A 21,550-nucleotide genomic window follows, 5' to 3' on the forward strand; every position below is an offset into this window, starting at 1 on the left:
CTTCTCCATAGTGTGTAGATGGTCCCACCTTTAGGCAAGCAGTTGAAGGTTATACAGTTCTCTGTTGGGGAGTGGGGAAGCTGGCTGTAGTCCTCACCGCCTAATGACATTCTGGGCACCACAATTTAAGAAGGAGGTTGAGATGCTGGAACAGGTGCAGAGACGGCCAACCAAAATGATTAAGGGTCTGGAAAGCAAGCCTTAGGATGAATGGTTGAGGGAGCTGGGTATGTTTAGCCTGGAAAAGGGGAGTCTGAGAGGAGATATAATAGCCACCTTCAAATATCTCAAGGGCTGTGCCATAGAAGATGGAGCAAACTTGTTTTCTCCTGCTCCGGAGGGTAGGACTCGAAGCAATGAATTCAAGTTACAAGATGAGATTCCAGCGAAGGATCAGAAAGGACTTTCTGGCAGTGAGAGCTGTTAGACCAGGGCTAGGCAACCTAAGGCCCATGGCCACAACCGGCCCATGGGGGTCATTTCACCAGCCAACGAGCCACCCCCGGATCAAGCCGCCCACCCAGCGAGTCCCCACGCGTTGCACTAAATCAGCGCAGCGCATGATGGACTATGCAGAATTGGATAAATTAACAGGAAGGATTCGAAAGCTGCGGGACCAGAGATTCTTAGAAGACTGGAGCAAATATACGAACTGTTTGAAAAGCAATTGTAATGAACAGATTATGCTAGTAGGACTGCAAGAAGTACTGAAAGGAGGACTATCTCAAATATTGCAAGAAAGACTATGAGGAGAATTATTAGTTAAGGATAATTAAGAGTAATAGAGAAATTAAGAAATGCAGAATAAGTGATAAAGAACGGAAAATCATCAGAGGTGATGACGGAAGTCTAAAATATTCTTATCTAAAAAGATAAGAAGTTATGTGATTGTTGGAAAGGATATGTTAAAAAAACTAATAAAAATATGTGTGTGCAAACACACACACACACACACACACATATATATATATATATATATAAGCACAGGGACTCACTTCCGCGATGCCGGAAATCGCATCTGCGCATGCTCAGACGCTGAAAATCGCATCTGCGCAGATGCCGGAAATTGCGGCTGCACACAAGATCTGGCCCACGGAGGGGTGTCTGCTGGAGTGAACCGGCCAGGCGAGGTAAACCTTGCCAGCCTCTGAGTTAGACAGAGGAACCAACTCCCTCAGGAGGTAGTGGACTCTCCTTCCTTGGAGATTTTAAAGCAGAGGTTGGATGGTATCCATCTGTCATGGATGCTTTAGCTGAGATCCCTGCCTTGGGTTGGACTAGAGCAGCGGTTCTCAGCCTGTGGGTCCCCAGATGTTGGACTACAACTCCCATCATCCCTGAGCTCTGGCCTTGCTAGCTAGGGGTGATGGGAGTTGTAGTTCAACAACATCTGGGGACCCACAGGTTGAGAAAGGCTGGACTAGAGGATCTCTGGGGGCGCTTCCAACTCTACGATTCTATGAAGCATTGGATGGAAAGCGATTTTGGCATAGCCAGGAGAACTTCTAGCATTATGGAGAACAGGGGTGGGCCTGCCTCTCTCCCGTCACCTAACTGCTGACCTTCTGTTCTCTTACGCTTGCAGCTAAACCGCCCTCCAGTGTCTTACGAGCCCCTGAATGAAATCCAGGTGGCAGAGATCAGCTCTCAAGTCCGCCGTTACCTCGATGGAACCATAGATGAGTTAGATGTAGGTAGTTGTCATCTTGCAGATCCGGGGGGGTATCTTCAGAGATGGGTTGGGCAAATAATAGTTTCTTGCTCATTCGGAAGCAGTGAGGACCAAGGCAGGGCCATATAGATTAAGGGGAGATAAAGACCGTCTGGCTACTGGATCAGGCCAAAGGCCCCTCATCTAACATCCTCTTCTCATAGCGGCCAACCAGGTCCCTCAGAAGGAAGCTAATTTGACCCTCTCATTCATGGGTAGGCAAACAAAGCCCCGGGGCCGGATCCAGCCCAATCGCCTTCTAAATCCGGCCCGCAGACGGTCTGGAAATCAGCATGTTTTTACATGAATAGAATGTGTCCTTTTATTTGAAATGCATCTCTGGGTTATTTGTGGGGCATAGCAATTCGTTCATTTCCCCCTCCAAAATATAGTCCGGCCCCCCACAAGGTCTGAGGGGCAGTGGACCGGCCCCCTGCTGAAAAAGTTTGCTGACCCCCGCTCTCATTTTACCATGAAACATTTGAAAACGTTGGCCAGGGCTGCCTGCCTCATTATGTCATTCCTTCTGCTTTGCCAGATTTTGAGCATCAGACAAATCCACGAAATATTCAACCAGTTCAAAATGATTTTGGGGTAAGTGCTTTGGCTTGCCGGTGCTTACATTCCGCTGACGCCTGCACTTAGAAACCCTTCGCTGGCGTTTGTAATTCCCACTCACAATGTCCACCTATGATGACGTTGTCAGGGCAATCAAAGTCCCGGCTGAGGACGTCGGGACCGGGGGCAAGATGGCGGGGTGGGAGCAGGATCGAGAGTCCAGAAGCCAAGGGTCCGAGGGTCAGGAAGCAGGGAGGCACAAAGTCAAGGGTCCGAGGGTTGAGAAGCAAGGAGTCACAAAGTCAAGGGTCCAAGGGTCGAGAAGCAAGGAGTCAAGAGGCCGAGGTCCGAGGATCAGGAAGCAAGGAGCCAAACACAGAAAGGCAGGAAACGTGTTGCTGTGGCAAAGAGCCGAAGGGAGATGCTGACCTTATATCCCTTCCCGGCTCTTGCCACCAGGTGCTGTGAGTTACCAATTGGCCTCACCTGTGTGGCCGCGCCTTGCCTCTCCAGAACAAACTTAGGAAGGCCCCAGTCCTGCGAAGCCCTACCAGTCACAGAGCCTGGCTCCTGCGTGCACTCCTGACACAGTATGGGTAGCGTACGCAGGAGGAGGCCGCGACAGCTCAGCCCAACGGTATGGGTGCGTGTTTCTCTTTTTTAGCCAGCAAGAGCAGGAAGTGGAAGCCAGGCTGCGGAATAAATACACCCTGATAGACAAAAACGACTACGCAACCCTGTCTGCAGTTCAAAAGGTTGGTGTTTGTGCACTAGCACATGTGTGTGAGAGAGGAGGGAGGGAGGGAGGGAGGGAGAGGGAGACCGAGATCATTGGGCTGGAACCCAGAGCCAGGTTCAGCCTTGGTGTTTTAATTCTTCTGTATTTGGTTCCACTTCAAGGCCCACCCCGGAAAACTTACGGCCCCCTGCAATGAGAGGCATTGCAGTCCGGCAACATTTTGCAGGCCACACATTCCAGATGGCTCTGTTTGTCCACATCAGAAAAACACGGTTCTCTAATAATAATAATAATAATAATAATAATAATAATAATAATAATAATAATAATAATTTATTTATACCCCGCCCACCTCCCTGAGCTTCCCCAGCCACTCTGGCGGCTTCCAATCAAGTGTTAAAAACTTCCCTGAACAGGGCTGCCTTCAGATGTCTTTTAAAGAGAAGATAGCTGCTTATTTCCTTCACATCTGAAGGGAGGGAGTTCCACAGGGCGGGTGCCACTACCGAGAAGGCCCTCTGTCTGCTTCCCTGTAACCTCACTTCTCGCAATGAGACCTGAGCTGCGATTGCAGGGGGTTGGGCTAGATGACCTTTGGATCCCTTCCAATTAGGTATCCCAAGAAGGTATTGAAGAGGCACCAGAAGCCTAGCTCTTAGGGTCCATGTAAGGCTAACACGTCCTGCATCAGGTGAAATGGGCTGCCGTCCACCATAATGACTTTATTAGCCTTTTGCATGGGACGCTTCTTAATAATAATAATAATAATAATAATAATAATAATAATTTATTATTTATACCCCGCCCATCTGGCTGGGTTTCCCAGCCACTCTGGGCGGCTTCCAACAAAATATTAAAATACAGTGGTCTGTTAAACGTTAAAAGCTTCCCTAAACAGGGCTGCCTTCAGATGTCTTCTAAAAGTCTGGTAGTTGTTTTTTTCTTTGACATCTGATGGGAGGGCGTTCCACAGGGTGGGTGCCACCACCAAGAAGGCCCTCTGCCTGGTTCCCTGTTACTTGGCTTCTCGCAGCGAGGGAACCGCCAGAAGGCCCTCAGAGCTGGACCTCAGTTTCCGGGCTCAATGATGGGGGTGAAGATGCTCCTTCAGGTCTACTGGGCCAAGGCCATTTAGGGCTTTAAAGGTCAGCACCAGCACTTTGAATTGTGCTCGGAAACGTACTGGGAGCCAGTGTAGATCTTTCAAGTCTGGTGTTATGTGGTCTTGTTGGCCGCTCCCAGTCACCAGTCTAGCTGCATTCTGGATTAGTTGCAGTTTCCGCGTCACCTTCAAAGGTAGCCCCACGTAGAGCGCGTTGCAGTAGTCCAAGCGGGAGATAACTAGAGCATGCACCACTCTGGCGAGACAGTCTGTGGGCAGCGAGGGTCTCATCCTGCGTACCAGGTGGAGCTGGTAGACAGTGTTTCCGTGTCCCAGCCAATTTCCATTCCTAACCTGCCTCCCAAATTTAAACCCATGCAATCCAATTCGACTGAATAACCCTGGTATCCTAAAAACAGAGGCGGCAATTGCTTCTGAATGCCCGTTGCTAGAAACTGCAGGAGACAGTGGGCCCTAATGCTCGGGTCCTGCTCGCAAACATCCCATAATAAGCACCTCTCTTCTCATGTTCTGATGTCCTCAGAGTTTGGCTTGTGTGTATGTAAGTTGCTGGGGAGGCGGCACATTTCCCAGTGAGTGGAACCCCAGCTGCAGATTCCAGGGGCAGAGATTTGAAACCGCTTAACAGCCCCTCCGATCTCCACTGTCGCCAGGCAGGGCTGGTTGATGCCGAAGGCCACCTGGTTGGGGAAGTTGACGGGCAAGGATTTGGCATCGGAGTCGCTCCTTTCTCATCCAAGCCCGGAGGGAAGAAAACGAAAGCAAAGCGAGGCAAGGAGCAAGTCAGGTTGGTTCCCTCCTGTTCCCACAGTCACAGGTCTTCAGGTCGGATTTCTTACGCTCTCGTGGGCCGTGGCAAATGCGGACCTCTGAACATTACTTCTCTGCCTGCTGTATTGGCGGGGTTGGGCGGTTGGCAGCTGGGTTGTGGACCCTTCTGTGGCCAAGAGGCAGGAGCCGGTGTGGGCAACACCAGGGCTTCTCTGTGCCCCCTCACTGCATAATAATAATAATAATAATAATAATAATAATAATAATAATAATTTATTTATACCCTGCCCATTTATACCCCCAGCCACTCTGGGTGGCTTCCAACAGAACACTAAAATACAATACAGTGGTACCTCGGGTTAAGTACTTAATTCATTCCAGAGGTCCGTTCTTAACCTGAAACTGTTCTTAACCTGAAGCACCACTTTAGCTAATGGGGCCTCCCGCTGCTGCCGCGCCGCCGGAGCACGATTTCTGTTCTCATCCTGAAGCAAAGTTCTTAACCCGAGGTACTATTTCTGGGTTAGCGGAGTCTGTAACCTGAAGCGTATGTAACCCGAGGTACCACTATAACCTATTAAACATTAAAAGCTTCCCTAAACAGGGCTGCCTTCAGATGTCTTATAAAAGTCTGGCAGTTTTTTTCCCTCTTTGACATCTGGTGGGAGGGCGTTCCACAGGTCGGGTGCCACCACTGAGAAGGCCCTCTGCCTGGTTCCCTGTAACCTCACTTCTTGCAGTCAGGGAACTGCCAGAAGGCCCTCGGAGCTGGACCTCAGTGTCTGGCTAGAACGATGGAGGTGAAGACGCTCCTTTAGGAGCGTGCTGGATTGCACAAAATAAGGGGAAAGGAGGTGGCCAGGGAGAATCGTGTATCTTTCTGATCCCTGAATCGGGAGAGGCATCGGAAGAGAGCAGGTCTTGAGCAGAGCAGGTGTCCTGGACTGGTTGGACGCAGAGGAATGGTGGGAGGAACCAGCTGGGGGGACCCCCTAAGGGAAGAAAGCTCGGAGCCCAGGGAGTGGTAGCGGTGGGAAGACTGGGAATAGAAGGTGTCAGAAGCTGAGGAGGTAAGAGGGCTTAGTGGGCTGGGAGAATGCGGCACAGGGGAGTCTAGAAGCAGAAACAGGAGAGTGGGATGAAGGAGGCCAAGAGACAGAGTTGAATCAGGCTGGTGAAGAAGCATGGGTGTCTCCTCTTCACTGGTCTCCCAGAACCCAGAGAGGCATGAAGTGGGAGGAGCAAAGGCGGACATGGCGGCAGCGTCTAGGGTTGCTTGTGAAAGATCCGGGAGAGGAGGAGACTTAGGCAGCTGTGGGAAGGCCTTCGGTCTCCACAACTGCCTCATAGGGGCAAGACCTTCTGCGAAGAGCTGCTGTGCTCATTAGGCCAGACACTCCTGAGCAGATCCTGTTTATTGCTGGCTCGCTCCTGATGGCGGAGCATGCATTGCAGGGAACTGGGTTAGATTATCCTTCGGGTCCTTTCCAACTCTACAATTCTCTGGTCTTGGCTCTGAGAACTGTACATACCGTATTTTTCGCTCCATAAGACGCACTTTCCCCCTCCTAAAATGTAAGGGGAAATATGTGTGCGTCTTATGGAGAGAATGCAAGCGGGAGGCTCTGCTCAGTGCTCCCTTTAAAGAGCCGTGCTGTAGGGATGATTGCAGAGTGGGCAGTGGGGTCCGGAGGGAGCACACTCCCCACCAGCAGGCAGCCACAGTCTGCCTGCACGCGTGTCCTTGGGGTGCGGGGTACACCCCCCCAGACAAGCCACAGCTGTCTGTACGTTCTTCCCTCTGTCTGACCTTTTGCGGTCTCAGTAGTCTGCGGTGTCCTGTCTGTAACCTTTGTCTCTGAGACCTTTTGTCTCCTTCGTCATACACTGTGCAAGGGGGAAATGACGCGGTGGAAACAGGTGCCAAAATAACTTTGTACCACCCCACGATCTCGGGACCAGAAGATGTGTAAAGGTCACAGCCCAAAATGTATCTGCCTGGTTTGCATAATTGTCTCAATAAAAGAAGGCTCCACAGGGCTGGCCGGCAGCTTGCATGCAGCTCACCTGTGCGCAGCTCACCTGATGATCAACACCTGTCTTGTGCCTTCACTTCACCGCGCGGTGTGTGTGTGTGGCTCTTGGGGGCTTTTCCCTGAGGAGGGAGAAGGGACTGACGGGCTGACCTTCTCCCTCTTTCGGGAAAAGCCTGCAAGCGCCGCACACACGCGGCTCGTGAAAGGGAGCGCTGAGCAGAGTCTGGGATGCATACAGGCTCTGCTCAGCGCTCCCTTTAAAGAATATTTTTTTCCTTGCTTTCCCCCTCTAAAAACTAGGTGCATCTTATGGTCAGGTGCGTCTTATGGAGCGAAAAATACGGTGATATGCCCCCTTTCAGACGCACCAGAGGGCTGGAAAGCTCTTGCAGGACTTTTGATCTCTTCATCACCGGTCTTCCCCTTGGCCAGCTTTGGGTGGTGGCCCTCAGAGTTGCATCCTCAAGTGCCCCAAACTAGAGCTGAGCACCTCCCAGTTTCGCTGAGGAAGGGTCAGGTCACGGCCTCAGTGGAGCTCAAGCTCAGCCCTGGATCCGGCCATAAAATGTTGTCCTCTGCTTCTTTCCCAGTCCCACTCTGAAGAAGGAAGGCCTGGCGAGTCCTCAATCTGGGAAGGATCTGGAGACCCTTTCCCCGTCCCGCAGCCAGGTAGGGGCAGTCACCAAGGACCCGGAGGCAAGGGAGGGCTTGATCCGTGAGCAGGACGCCGTCAGCTTCGAGACCCATCGCTCTGACTCCGCACCAAGAGAGGAGCCCAGCACGAGGCCCAGGTTGGTTCTTTGCCTCTTAGGGAGGACCTGAGCCAAGTCTGTAGCCAAGTAGGGCGCTGTTCCGAAAACTGATGGTGGGGATGACTTGTTCTCTGCGCCTGCGCACACACACCATTTTTATAGTTCAAATTCACTCAAAGCCAGATCAAGGGGAGTAATAGTACTGCTCTAGGCTGCCTCGGTCAGACCCCACCTGCAGTCCTGTGTCCAGTACTGGGCACTCCAGTTTCAGAAATCTCTGGGTGCCACAATTTAAGGAGGATATTGACAAGGTGGGACGTGTGCAGAGGGTGACCAAGATGATCAGGGGTCTGGAAACCAAGCCTTATGAGGAACGGTTGAAGGAGTTGGGTATGTTTAGCCTGGAAAAGAGGAGACTGGTAGGAGATAGGAGAGCCATCTTCAAATATCTTAAGGCAGTGATGGCCAAACGTGGCCCTCCAGCTGTTTTGGGACTACAATTCCCATCTGTGCTGGGCCCGGGGGTTAACCCGAGCCACATGGTCCAGGTCCGGTCCCGAATCCAAGGATTCCGCGAGGAGTCAGTCCAACATGGCCAAACCCGGCAAGGTCAGGCACAAGGTCTTAGGCAGGTTCCAGCAAGCAGCAATGTTGCTCCCACAACCTGGGACCGAGTCCGGCAGCCTTTTATCTCTGTCAGGGTAGCGGCCGGTCCTGATCCCCCGGCGACTCACCTCCCTGTCTCGCCCGAAGGCGAGCGCTCCTGCGAGTACTCAGGTCTCTCCTTCTCTCGGACCTCAGTCTCTGCAGCTCGGGAGACGTTGGTGGGTTACTAGACCCAGGGGCCACCTCAGCCTCCCCTGACCAAACCAGTAGTGGAGCAGCTGTAAGTGATTGCCCAGCTGGAGGCAACGAGGTCATCCCCACATCTGGAACCAGGGCAGGCTCAAGCCCCTGACTCGGCCCAGCTGGTGTTTGTTGCAGGGGAACCTGTGCAGACTGGGACTCTTCAGGATCAGGCCCCAGACTTGGTTCAGATGATGCCTGAGGCAAAGGATCCTGTGCGGACTGAGATGCCTCTGGTTCTGAGTCCGAGCCTGAGTCCCAGGCCATCACACCATCATCCCTGACCACTGGTCCTGTTAGCTAGGGATGAAGAAGAAGAAGAAGAAGAAGAGTTTGGATTTGATATCCCGCCTTTCACTCCCTTTAAGGAGTCTCAAAGCGGCTAACATTCTCCTTTCCCTTCCTCCCCCACAACAAACACTCTGTGAGGTGAGTGGGGCTGAGAGACTTCAAAGAAGTGTGACTGGCCCAAAGTCACCCAGCAGCTGCATGTGGAGGAGCGGGGAAGCGAACCCGGTTCCCCAGATTACGAGACTACCGCTCTTAACCACTACACCACGCTGGGAGTTATAGTCCCCAAACAGCTGGAGGGCCAAGTTTGGCCATCACTGTCTTCAGGGATGTCACATGGAAGGGGGAGCGAGCTTGTTTTCTCCTGCTGTGGAGGGCAGGACTCGAACCCATGGCTTCAAGTTCCAAGGAAGGAGATTCCTACTCAAGACCAGGAGGAACTTTCTTATAGTTCAATAGTGGGACCGACTTGGTTAGGAGGTTGTGGACTCTCCTTCATTGGAGGTTTTTAAACAGAGGTTGGATGGCCATCTGTCATTGATGCTTTAGCTGATTCCTGCATTTTAGGGGGTTGGACATGATGCTAATAATAATAACTTATTATTTATACTCCGCCCATGAGGCTGGGTTTCCCCAGCCACTCTGGGTGGCTTCCAACAGAACACTAAAATACAATAACCTATTAAACATTAAACCTATTAAACCTATTGTTGTGGCATGCACACACACACACACACAGAGAGAGAGAGACTAGGAATAATAATGATAATAATTTATTATTTATACCCCACCCATCTGGCTGGGTTTCCCCAGCCACTCTGGGCGGCTCCCAATCGAATATTAAAAACACAATACAGCATTAAACATTAAAAACTTCCCTAAACAGAGCTGCCTTCAGATGTCTTCTAAAAGTCTGGTAGTTGTTTTTCTCTTTGACATCTGGTGGGAGGGCGTTCTATAGGGCGGGTGCCACGACCGAGAAGGCCCTCTGTCTGGTTCCCTGTAACTTGGCTTCTCGCAGGGAGGGAACCGCCAGAAGGCCCTCGGAGCTGGACCTCAGTGTCCAGGTAGAACGATGGGGGTGGAGATGCTCCTTCAGACATACTGGACCAAGGCCGTTGAGGGCTTTAAAGGTCAGCACCAACACTTTGAATTGTGCTAGGAAACGTATTGAGAGCCAATGTAGGTCTTTCAGGACCAGTGTTATGTGGTCTCGGCGGCCGCTCCCAGTCACTAGTCTAGCTGCCACATTCTGGATTAGTTGTAGTTTCCGGGTCACCTTCAAAGGTAGCCCCACGTAGAGCGCATTGCAGTAGTCCAAGCAGGAGATAATCAGAGCGTGCACCGCTCTGGCGAGACAGTCTGTGGGCAGGGAGGGTCTCATCCTGCATACCAGATGGAGCTTTTAGACAGCCGGCCTGGACACAGAATTGACCTGCACCTCCATGGACAGCTGTGAGTCCAGAATGACTCCCAGGCTGCGCACCTGGTCCTTCAGGGGCACAGTTACCCCATTCAGGACCATGGAGTCCTCCGCACCTGCCTGCCCCCTGTCCCCCAAAAACAGTACTTCTGTCTTGTCAGGATTCAACCTCAAATCCATCCTCCAACCGCCTTCAGACACTCACACAGGACCATCACCGCCTTCACTGGTTCTGATTTGAAAGGGAGGTAGAGCTGGGTATCATCCGCAGGTGTGGAGAACTCCCCACAGAATGTCCCAAATGGTCAACACACACAAACATACACACATACCACCTCTGGCTTGGAATGGCTGGGGTTTTTTTTTAATTGTCCTTCTCTTCTTTGGAAACAGTTCCCCACCTGCAAAGACAGCAGCCTTCGAGGAGTTCAAGAACGAGCGCGGCAGCGAAATCAACCGGATATTCAAGGAGAACAAAGCCATCCTGAATGACCGCAAGGGCAAAATGAACGAGGTCGCCCAGAGAATCAACGTGCTCAAAACGGAGATGGACAACATCAAGCAGGCACTGGACGCCCAGAAAGCTGAACGCGATCAGCAGGGTGAGTAGAGCCTGGGCTGCGTCAGAGAATCTTACGAGTTGGAAGGGACCCGAGGGTCATCTAGTCCAACCCCGAGAGCGGGAGAGACTCCTGTTAATGTTGGGGCGGGGAGAGATGCCGTGCCATGCCTGCCAACTAGGGAGGGGAAAGGAATTCGATTTGGTTTCCGTTTAAACGAGAACCTGCCTAAGTCACGCTTTCAGAAGCAGTTTGAGAACTGGAGTTCTCCAAAATTCCTTTCTCCAGATTCTGCAATGCAGTCCTCCCACCAAGTTACAAATTCAGGGGGAAACGACATTCCAAGATGTATTATATTAAGGGCAATCACTTGAAGAAATGTGATTGTCGAAACCGCATACCACAATGTGTTCATTAGGAGAAATCGCCCCTAACACAGTGAATTTTTACTTGGATTTTTTTAAAATCACAAGTTGTTGCGGAAATGGGGAGATGAGAGACTCATTTCCAAGTATGTAATTTAGCTTCCAGGGATGCAGGTGGCACTGTGGGTTAAACCACAGAGCCTAGGACCTGCCGATCAGAAGGTCGGCGGTTCGAATCCCTGCGGCGGGGTGAGCTCCCGTTGCTCGGTCCCTGCTCCTGCCAACCTAGCAGTTTGAAAGCACATCAAAGTGCAAATAGATAAATAGGTACCACTCTGGCGGGAAGGTAAACGGCGTTTCCATGCGCTGCTCTGGTTCACCAGAAGCGGCTTAGTCATGCTGGCCACATGACCCGGAAGCTGCACGCCGGCTCCGGGGTGAGCTCCCGTTGCTCGGTCCCTGCTCCTGCCAACCTAGCAGTTCGAAAGCACATCAAAGTGCAAGTAGATAAATAGGTACCACTCTGGCGGGAAGGTAAACGGCGTTTCCGTGCGCTGCTTTGGTTCGCCAGAAGCGGCTTAGTCATGCTGGCCACATGACCCGGAAGCTGCACGCCAGCTCCGGGGTGAGCTCCCGTTGCTCGGTCCCTGCTCCTGCCAACCTAGCAGTTTGAAAGCACATCAAAGTGCAAGTAGATAAATAGGTACCACTCTGGCGGGAAGGTAAACGGCGTTTCCGTGCGCTGCTCTGGTTCGCCAGAAGCGGCTTAGTCATGCTGGCCACATGACCCGGAAGCTGTACGCCGGCTCCCTCGGCCAGTAAAGCGAGATGAGCGCCACAACCCCAGTGTCGGCCACGACTGGACCTAATGGTCAGGGGTCCCTTTACCTTTTAATTTAGCTCCAGGTGCCCTTGAACCTCCTCCCTCTCCCCGCCTTGGTGTGGCAGATAAAAATGCAGCTTTCACTGGCTCTGGCCAGGCACTTAAATAGATTCCTAGCCTGACAGGAAGAGGTGCCTTCGCCACCTTTATGTATCTTTTGTTCAGTGTTCAGAATTCATTCCGAGGTGCATTTTCCAGCTCTCCTTTCTCTCTAGCTGAGCACACCTGGGAATGGCCTTTTGACGTTTTAGTCTTTTCCCTCTGTGTGGAAGCGTTTTTGCTAGTCACCCTGACCCGAGTCTTCCTCCTTTTCATTCTCTATTTCCTTCCCCACCTCCTAGCTCTGGAGAAAGGTAAGGCAGAACAATCGGTCCATTTCCCTGATGCGTCCTCCCATAAACACAAAGATATTTGGAATGAGTTTACACAGAATATATGAGGTTATTGACAATTATGTGTGTGTAAGGACAGTAAGAATTGGAAACTAAAGCTTGGATGCCCAAATTGTTACATAGTGAGACATCTGTGTATTAATATGTGGTAATGTAACAGTATTCCCCCCCGCCCCACTCTCACTTTCTTTCTTTCTTTTTTCTCATTCTTATCTTTGTATAAATGAAATTACTGAAATAAAATGTTAATCAAAAAGAAAAACCATCTGTTTTTATCTTTTTTAAAAATTTAATTTTTATTAAGTTTTCCACTTTAACAATCCAATCAAATCACATCAAATATTCCAAATTATACATATACATATCAAATAATCCCAATATTCTGCCACATGATAATTTTTTAAATAGGACTTCCCATGCTTCAAGTTCAGAGGGCTCTGATCATCTCATAGTCATCTCCTCTAATTCTTCCTGTTGTTTACCTTCCTTCTTTCACGGCCTCTGAGTTGTTCCCATACGCGAGTTGAAACAAATAATGGCGGATTTTATTCCTGTGATTCCCCTCTATAAGTTTGCAGCATCTCCTCACACGCTGGTGTGTCTGCCAAATCAATCCAAAGGTCTTTTCGCTGCTGGCAGCCGCCATCTTCACTCAGTTTGTTTTTATCGCCCATCTCCTTCATTATTATTTTTTTATAAAATATTTTATTAAGATTTTACAAAAACATAGGTTTACAAAATACAAAAAAAACATATAAAAGAAAAAAGATACATAAAAAAGAAAAAGAAAAATACAAAAAACGAATAGATAAAAAAGAATTAAAAACAAATCCATTTTTGTTACTTTAAACTCATTAGCTTGTTTCCTTGACCTCCTCACACCTCCCCTTTTTGTATTCCCATTTAAATAATCAAATCAGCAAATCCTTACCCTCTTTCGTTTATCTTCGCTCTATATCTTAACATATTATCTCTATATTTTCACCCATTATCAATTCATTTTTGCATATTCTTATTAACTTTGTTGCTAATGCCACTTATTTTCAATCCATCTCCTTCAGAGCAGGCGAGCGGGTGGTGAGGAGAGAGGCCACTGGCCAAGTTTATACTGGTTTCCAGTTTCACCAGCATTGATGAAACTGGAAGGGCTTTCCCCAGACTCCTCGCTTTCATTGAAGAGCAGGTGGAGGACAGTAAAAGAAATGGAGTCGGCACAGGCAGAACTAATGCAGGACATCATATATGCTGCCTGACTGCCGCCAATCACATCATGCTGGGATTGTACCCAAGTCGTTGTGGGCCAGCTTCTTGGGTAGGCCCATGTGCCCCCCTTGTTGTCGTTGTTTTTTTAAAAAATGTATTTAATCATTTTTTCAACACAAACAGTGACCACAAAAAACACACACAACCAAAACCACAATAACACTAAGAACACAAAAAAATTTTTTCCTCCCAGTAGCACCTTAAAGACCAACTAAGTTAGTTCTTGGTATGAGCTTTCGTGTGCATGCACACTTCTTCAGATACACTGAAACAGAAGTTGCCAGATCCTTCTATATAGTGAGAAGGTGGGGAGGGGTATTACTCAGAAGGGTGGTGGGAATGGGTGATTGGCAGATAGCTGTGATGAGCCTGTTGACGACTCTTAACGACTGCAATAGGTCTTACAGGAAAAAGCAAGGGGTGAGAAGGTGAAAAATGGCTTTGTCATGTATAATGAGATAAGAATCCAATGTCTTTGTTCAGACCAGGTCTCTCCATGGTTTTAAGTTTGGTAATGAGTTGCAATTCAGCAGCTTCTCTTTCCAGTCTATTTCTGAAATTCCTTTGTAGCAAAACAGCTACTTTGAGATCTTGTATAGAATGTCCTGGGAGATTGACGTGTTCTCCTACTGGTTTCTCTGTCTTGTGATTCTTGATGTCCGATTTATGTCCGTTTATTCTTTGGCGTAAGGTTTGGCCTAAGGTTTGGCCAATTTAACAATTCAGATTTGAGCACTGATATACCTATAACTTGACCTTTTAAACAATATTTCCCCACCTCTCCTCCCCCTACTTCCCACCACTTTCCGCCTTATCTCTTAAGTAATCCTTCCAGATTTCTTCATATTTATCCATTCCTAATTGGCGTCAATATGCAATTCGTTCGTATGTAACTAGTCTGTCCATATTGTCAATCCATGTGCTCAATGGGATCTTTTTGCGGCTCTTCCAATTCATCAGAACAAGTTTTTTTGCTTCTAATATGGCACGGTACATCCATTTTTTTTGACCCCTTGTAATCTCCCACGTTTCCGGTATATACCGTATTTTTCGCTCTATAAGACGCACCAGACCACAAGACGCACCTAGTTTTTGGAGGAGGAAAACAAGAAAAAAAATATTCTGAATCTCAGAAGCCAGAACAGCAAGAGGGATCGCTGAGCAGTGAAAGCAGCAATCCCTCTTGCTGTTCTGGCTTCTGGGATAGCTGCGCAGCCTGCATTCGCTCCATAAGACGCACACACATTTCCCCTTACTTTTTAGGAGGGAAAAAGTGAGTCCTATAGAGCAAAAAATATGGTAATTCAGAATTAAATTCAAATCCCCTAAATAACATTTTTTAAAAATTACTCTTGCTATATATATCCTCACCTCGCACCAAAATGATCTTATCATCGGGCAGCCAATCATCATATGTACTAAGTTTGCATTTTTACTTCCACATCTCCAGCAGTTGTCTGCATTTGCTATTTTCTTCTGGTAAAGTTTTGCTGGCGTCCAATGGACTCTTGAGTATTATTTTCTGCTGAATAAGTCTTAGTCTTAGATCTATAGAAGCTATTTCTGTTGATTTTATACATGACTCCCATATATCACTTGTTATCTGCACCCCCAACTCATATTCTAAATCTTGTTGTGACATTTCCCACTTCAAAAGCATCAGCTCAGGAGATGTGCTGATGCGCATTAACTGAACCAAGAGATTTCCAGGCGATTGCTAAATTGCTTGCAAGCTCACAAGCGATTTCTGCTCCTCTGTACGCCCCGAGATGGACGGCATTGTGGTTTTGAGGTGCACTCCCAACACGTAAAACTTTCTTCTGTTCTTGGACCCTCCAGGAGAATACCAGAGCGAGGACGGACAAATCATTATTGACGAAGAGGAATTCATGTTGATTATGAAGATGAAGGACCTGAAGAAACAGTACCGGGTGGATTACGAGGAGCTACGGAACCTCCGTTCGGAGGTCCAGTATTGCCAGCACCTGGTGGACCAGTGCCGCAACAGGCTGGTCTCAGGTACTGCCGGTGGGCAAAGGGCCTGGCATGCGCTTTCAAGCCCAGTGTGCGCTGAGCATGCGCTAAGCCTTAGCACATGGCCTGCGTCGGTCTTGTTGGGCAGAAGTACAGGAAATCCATATGTTGTTGGTCTCATAGCAGGCTTCCTCAGGTCAAAAATAACATAGTTTTTGCTCTATAAGACTCACTTTTTCCCTCCTAAAAAGTAAGGGGAAATGTGTGTGCGTCTTACGGAGCGAATGCAGGCTGCACAGCTATCCCAGAAGCCAGAACAGCAAGAGGGATTGCTGCTTTCGCTGCGCAGCGATCCCTCTTGTTGTTCTGGCTTCTGAGATTCAGAATATTTTTTCCCTTGTTTTCCTCCTCCAAAAACTAGGTGCGTCTTGTGGTCTGGTGCGTCTTATAGAGCGAAAAATACGGTAGCTGGAACAACCAGAAGGTTTTAGCTGGTTGGAGGGCTGCGTTCAGCACCCCCAAGCATCTTCAGAGGCTTAGAATAAGGCAGAGACAGAGGACCCCAAACCGGAAGGGCCTGAAAATACTCTGGGGGAATAGATGAAATGTTCCAGATTCTTGAAAGAAATTATGATAGCAAGAGGCTGAAATTAGAACCACTGTGCCCTTAGTATGCACAGGTCCCACTTACTGAACACAATGCATTCCCAAGAAATCATTTGTTAGGAGAGTGTTCACACAACAAGTCCACAATTTCCATTATTTCCTAAGGGGACATTTCTAATGCGGAATTTGTCCACTCTCCCCCCCCCTCCATGGTTTCTTCCTGAAATCACTGCAGCCTATCAGTAAAAGAGAGGCAAAATTTAAAAACTGATTTGCCTGACCTCCCCTCCCTCATTTGTCAGATTTTTCTGCTCTTGTTCCCAGTACGTTTCCGAGCACAGTTCAAAGTGTTGGTGCTGACCTTTAAAGCCCTAAACGGCCTCGGCCCAGTAGACCTGAAGGAGCGTCTCCACCCCCATCGTTCAGCCTGGAGACTGAGATCCAGCTTCGAGGGCCTTCTGGCAGTTCCCTCGCTGCGAGAAGCCAAGTTACAGGGAACCAGGCAGAGGGCCTTCTCGGTAGTGGCACCCACCCTGTGGAACGCCCTGCCATCAGATGTCAAAGAGAGAAACAACTACCAGACTTTTAGAAGACATCTAAAGGCAGCCCTGTTTAGGGAAGCTTTTAATGTTTAATAGGTTATTGTATTTTAATATTCTGTTGGAAGCCGCCCAGCATGGCTGGGGAAACCCAGCCAGATGGGTGGGGTATAAATAATAAATTATTATGATTAAATTATAATTCCTGCTTTCTGCCTGAAAGCGGCTGCCACTGACCAGCAAAGCACAAAAAAGGATGTCGACTGTTTAGATAAGTGAATCTGCAGAGCGTAGTGAGGTTTGGGTGTAATTATTTAAGTGCAGATAAGTGAATTTTCAGGTAACAAGCATGCGGATGGTGTGACCTGTGTGTTTTGACTGATCGTTACGGACAGGCAAAATGGACTTGGTTGTTCAAATGCAATTTGAAAAATACACAAAGTGAAGAAAAACAAAATACATGCGATATATAGGATATAGGAGGTAACTGACCATATGACCACCTCCTTTCAGAATTCGAAATCTGGTACAACGAATCCTTCCTCATCCCAGAGGAGGTCCAGGGAGCCTTAAGGCCTGGGGGAGCCATAAGGCTGGGCATGATCCCAATTAACCGAGTCCTAACTCTGGTAAGTAAAGCTGAGATTCCTACCTTGGCCTTCCTCGCCCTGTTTCACTGATCAGCCACTAAGCGCTAATCAGCTGTTGGCACCCAAGAGCTGATCCACACTGGCAACGGCCAAGTTCTTGCAGACCCAGAAAACCTCCAATATCTCTTGCAAGAATCCCTGTGCCCTTCAGAGGAGGGAGAGAAAAGGGATGTGTTTGTGTGTCACACGATGCACAATGCAAGATTGATTGGAGAGAGGATGACCTTTCCTGTCTTCTGAAGGACACACCATGATTTATAAGAGGGGAGAGGAGGTCTTTCCCGATTCCTCCCTCCACAGCACACTGCTTCGTGTTGCAATGATACGATACGATAATCTTTATTGTCATTGTCCCATAGAGAACAACGAAATTGAAAAGAATCTATACCGGACATTCAAAAACCAACAAGCCTGCTATCCCAGCCTGGTTGACCCCCTAAAAACTCTGATACCCCATAATTAAATACAATATATCCCACAGTTCTTGTTGTTGTTGTTTAGTCGTTTAGTCGTGTCCGACTCTTCGTGACCCCATGGACCAGAGCACGCCAGGCACCTCTGTCCTCCACTACCTCCCGCAGTTTGGTCAAACTCATGCTGGTAACCTCGAAAACACTATCCAACCATCTCGTCCTCTGTCGTCCCCTTCTCCTTGTGCCCTCCATCTTTCCCAGCATCAGTGTCTTCTCCAGGGAGTCTTGTACTGGAGTACTGGAGTACTGGAGCCTCAGCTTCACGATCTGCCCTTCCAGTGAGCACTCAGGGCTGATTTCCTTAAGAATGGATGCGTTTGATCTTCTTGCAGTCCATGGGACTCTCAAGAGTCTTCTCCAGCACCATAATTCAAAAGCATCAATTCTTCGGCGATCAGCCTTCTTTATGGTCCAGCTCTCATATCCCACAGAGACTACCTTAAAGGTAAAGGGACCCCTGACCATTAGGTCCAGTCGTGACCGACTCTGGGGTTGCGGCGCTCATCTCGCTTTATTGGCCAAGGGAGCCGGCGTACAGCTTCCGGGTCATGTGGCCAGCATGACTAAGCCGCTTCTGGCGAACCAGAGCAGCGCACGGGAATGCCGTTTACCTTCCCGCCAGAGTGGTACCTATTTATCTACTTGCACTTTGATGTGCTTTCAAACTGCTAGGTTGGCAAGAGCAGGGACTGAGCAATGGGAGCTCACTCCGTCACGGGGATTCGAACTGCCAACCTTCTCATCGGCAGGTCCTAGGCTCTGTGGTTTAACCCACAGCACCACCCGCGTCCCAGAGGCTACCTTACACTGCATTTAAAACCAAAATCTCCTCCCCTGGAGTTACAGAGATATTTGGCACATGCATCAGCCAGGTAGACCGTCTTTGCTTCCCACTTCTGCCCTGGTGGGACAGGGCACCATTTTGTGGTGTGTCCCCCCTCTCAGTGCCAAAATGTCTCGGGCCGGCCCTGCTTCGCATCATCCGGTAGGTCAAATTTGCTGTGTGCCCCACTATTTCATTCTTGACTTTTGCATTCCTCTCTCCTCCTCCTTCCAGGATGAAGATGAACAGGAGAGGTTTGAGCGGATGCAGCAGGAAGTCCTGCCGTTCTGCCCGGATTCTGTCTCCTTCTACAATGCCAAAGCAAAGGTGGACCGGAAGGTAAAACTGAGAACCTCTAGGTTCCGCTGGTTCTGTATCAGATGCTGAAGGGAATCAGGAGATGGCCATTATCTAATAATAATAATTAATAATTAATAATATAGTGGTACCTCAGGTTAAGTACTTAATTCGTTCCAGAGGTCTGTTCTTAACCTGAAACTGTTCTTAACCTGAAGCACCACTTTAGCTAATGGGGCCTCCTGCTGTCACCGCGCCGCCGGAGCACAATTTCTGTTCTCATTCTGAAGCAAAGTTCTTAACCCGAGGTAATATTTCTGGGTTAGCGGAGTCTGTAACCTGAAGCGTATGTAACATGAAGCATCTGTAACCCGAGGTACCACTGTAATTTATTTATACCCCACCCATCTGACTGGGTCTCCCCAGCCACTCTGGGCGGCTTCCAACCAAATATCAAAAACAATACAGCGTCAGACATTAAAACCTCCCTAAACAGGGCCGCCTTCAGGTGTCTTTTAAAAGTAAAATAGTTGTTTATTGCCTTGACATCTCATGGGTGGGTGTTCCACAGGGCAGGTGCCCCTACCAAGAAGGCCCTCTGCCTGGTTCCCTGTAACTTGGCTTCTCGCAGGGAGGGAACAGCCAGAAGGCCCTCAGAGCTGGACCTCAGGCTGAAGGATGGGGGTGGAGATGCTCCTTCAGGTACACAGGACATGTATCCTCTTTCTGAGTTTTCCAGAGGCATCTAGCTGGGGCTAATATTTTACAACAGATGGACCCTTGGTCTGATCCAGCTGGGCATCTCTTGTATCCTTTGCTTTCCAGGGATGTAGAATCATAGAATCATAGAATCATAGAGTTGGAAGAGACCACAAGGGCCATCGAGTCCAACCCCCTGCCAAGCAGGAAACACCATCAGAGCACTCCTGACATATGGTTGTCAAGCCTCTGCTTAAAGACCTCCAAAGAAGGAGACTCCACCACACTCCTTGGCAGCAAATTCCACTGTCAAACAGCTCTTACTGTCAGGAAGTTCTTCCTAATGTTTAGGTGGAATCTTCTTTCTTGTAGTTTGGACCCATTGCTCCGTGTCCGCTTCTCTGGAGCAGCAGAAAACAACCTTTCTCCCTCCTCTATGTGACATCCTTTTATATATTTGAACATGGCTATCATATCACCCCTTAACCTCCTCTTCTCCAGGCTAAACATGCCCAGCTCCCTTAGCCGTTCCTCATAAGGCATCGTTTCCAGGCCTTTGACCATTTTGGTTGCCCTCCTCTGGACACGTTCCAGTTTGTCAGTGTCCTTCTTGAACTGTGGTGCCCAGAACTGGACACAGTACTCCAGGTGAGGTCTGACCAGAGCAGAATACAGTGGCACTATTACTTCCCTTGATCTAGATGTTATACTCCTATTGATGCAGCCCAGAATTGCATTGGCTTTTTTAGCTGCCGCGTCACACTGTTGGCTCATGTCAAGTTTGTGGTCAACCAAGACTCCTAGATCCTTTTCACATGTACTGCTCTCAAGCCAGGTGTCACCCATCTTGTATTTGTGCCTCTCATTTTTTTTGCCCAAGTGCAACACTTTACATTTCTCCCTGTTAAAGTTCATCTTCTTTGTTTTGGCCAACAAATGTAGAGTTTCTGGGTTTCTGTTGGGGCATCCAGGTCAACACAGCAGAGCAGGGCGGGAATTTTGACCGCTGTGAGACTGGATGGAGCTTTGGCTTGATTCAGCAGCCAGGCTCTTCTTATCATCCCATTAATGCCCTATAACAGATCAAAGTTGGCACCTGTGTTGATCTTACGGAAGTAAAATCAACAAAACGATGTCTCTTATTAGACCCGAGCAAGAATAGAAAGGTTTCATATTTCGCAGAACCTTTGAGCCACAAATAACGAGCAACCGGTGTGTAAAAAGGTGGGACGGGTTCTTGAATGTTCATCTTCTGTTTCGGTCTCATCCAGTTGTGCAGACAAAAGCTGATCAGTCGCTGCTGGTTATAATCCAGAGGGCAGGATGTTGCTGCTGGCTCTCAGCTTGCAAAACTGAGATCTGTCCCAGTCTGTGATGGGCTGGGACTGGGGCTCGGACTCAGAACCAGAAGAGTCTCAGTCTGCACCGGACCCTTTGCCTCAGGCGGCATCTGAACCTAGTCTGGGGCCTGATTCTGAAGAGCTCCAGTCTGCACAGGTTCCCCTGCATCAAGCATCAGCTGGGCCGAGTCCGGGGCCTGAGCCTGCCCTGGCTCCAGATGCGGGGATTCCCCCGTTGCCTTCAGCTGGGCCATCACTTACAGCTGCTCCACTACCGGTTGGGTCAGGGGAGGCTGAGGCGGCCCCTGGGTCTAATCACCCACCGACGTCTCCCGAGCTGCAAAGACTGAGGTCTGGGAGAAGGAGAGACCTGAGTACAGTGGTACCTCGGGTTACATACGCTTCAGATTACAGACTCCGCTAACCCAGAAATAGT

General features: G+C 49.0%; 1 protein-coding gene across 3 annotated transcripts in view; it reads left to right on the plus strand.

Moving 5' to 3' along the window:
* Positions 1-21,550, plus strand: part of KIF9 (kinesin family member 9) — a 42,681-nt gene that overhangs the window by 19,711 nt on the left and 1,420 nt on the right. For all 3 annotated transcript variants that reach the window (XM_053409388.1, XM_053409389.1, XM_053409390.1), the window contains 9 exons: positions 1,586-1,690; positions 2,250-2,305; positions 2,934-3,024; positions 4,785-4,918; positions 7,529-7,729; positions 10,644-10,852; positions 15,553-15,732; positions 17,346-17,461; positions 19,013-19,117. In XM_053409388.1, the coding sequence (XP_053265363.1) occupies positions 1,586-1,690; positions 2,250-2,305; positions 2,934-3,024; positions 4,785-4,918; positions 7,529-7,729; positions 10,644-10,852; positions 15,553-15,732; positions 17,346-17,461; positions 19,013-19,117 (1,197 nt within the window). The remainder of the gene's footprint in view (positions 1-1,585; positions 1,691-2,249; positions 2,306-2,933; positions 3,025-4,784; positions 4,919-7,528; positions 7,730-10,643; positions 10,853-15,552; positions 15,733-17,345; positions 17,462-19,012; positions 19,118-21,550) is intronic.

This window comes from Podarcis raffonei, chromosome 12, assembly GCF_027172205.1.
Source record: "Podarcis raffonei isolate rPodRaf1 chromosome 12, rPodRaf1.pri, whole genome shotgun sequence".
In the NCBI taxonomy this organism is placed as follows: Eukaryota; Metazoa; Chordata; class Lepidosauria; order Squamata; family Lacertidae; genus Podarcis; species Podarcis raffonei.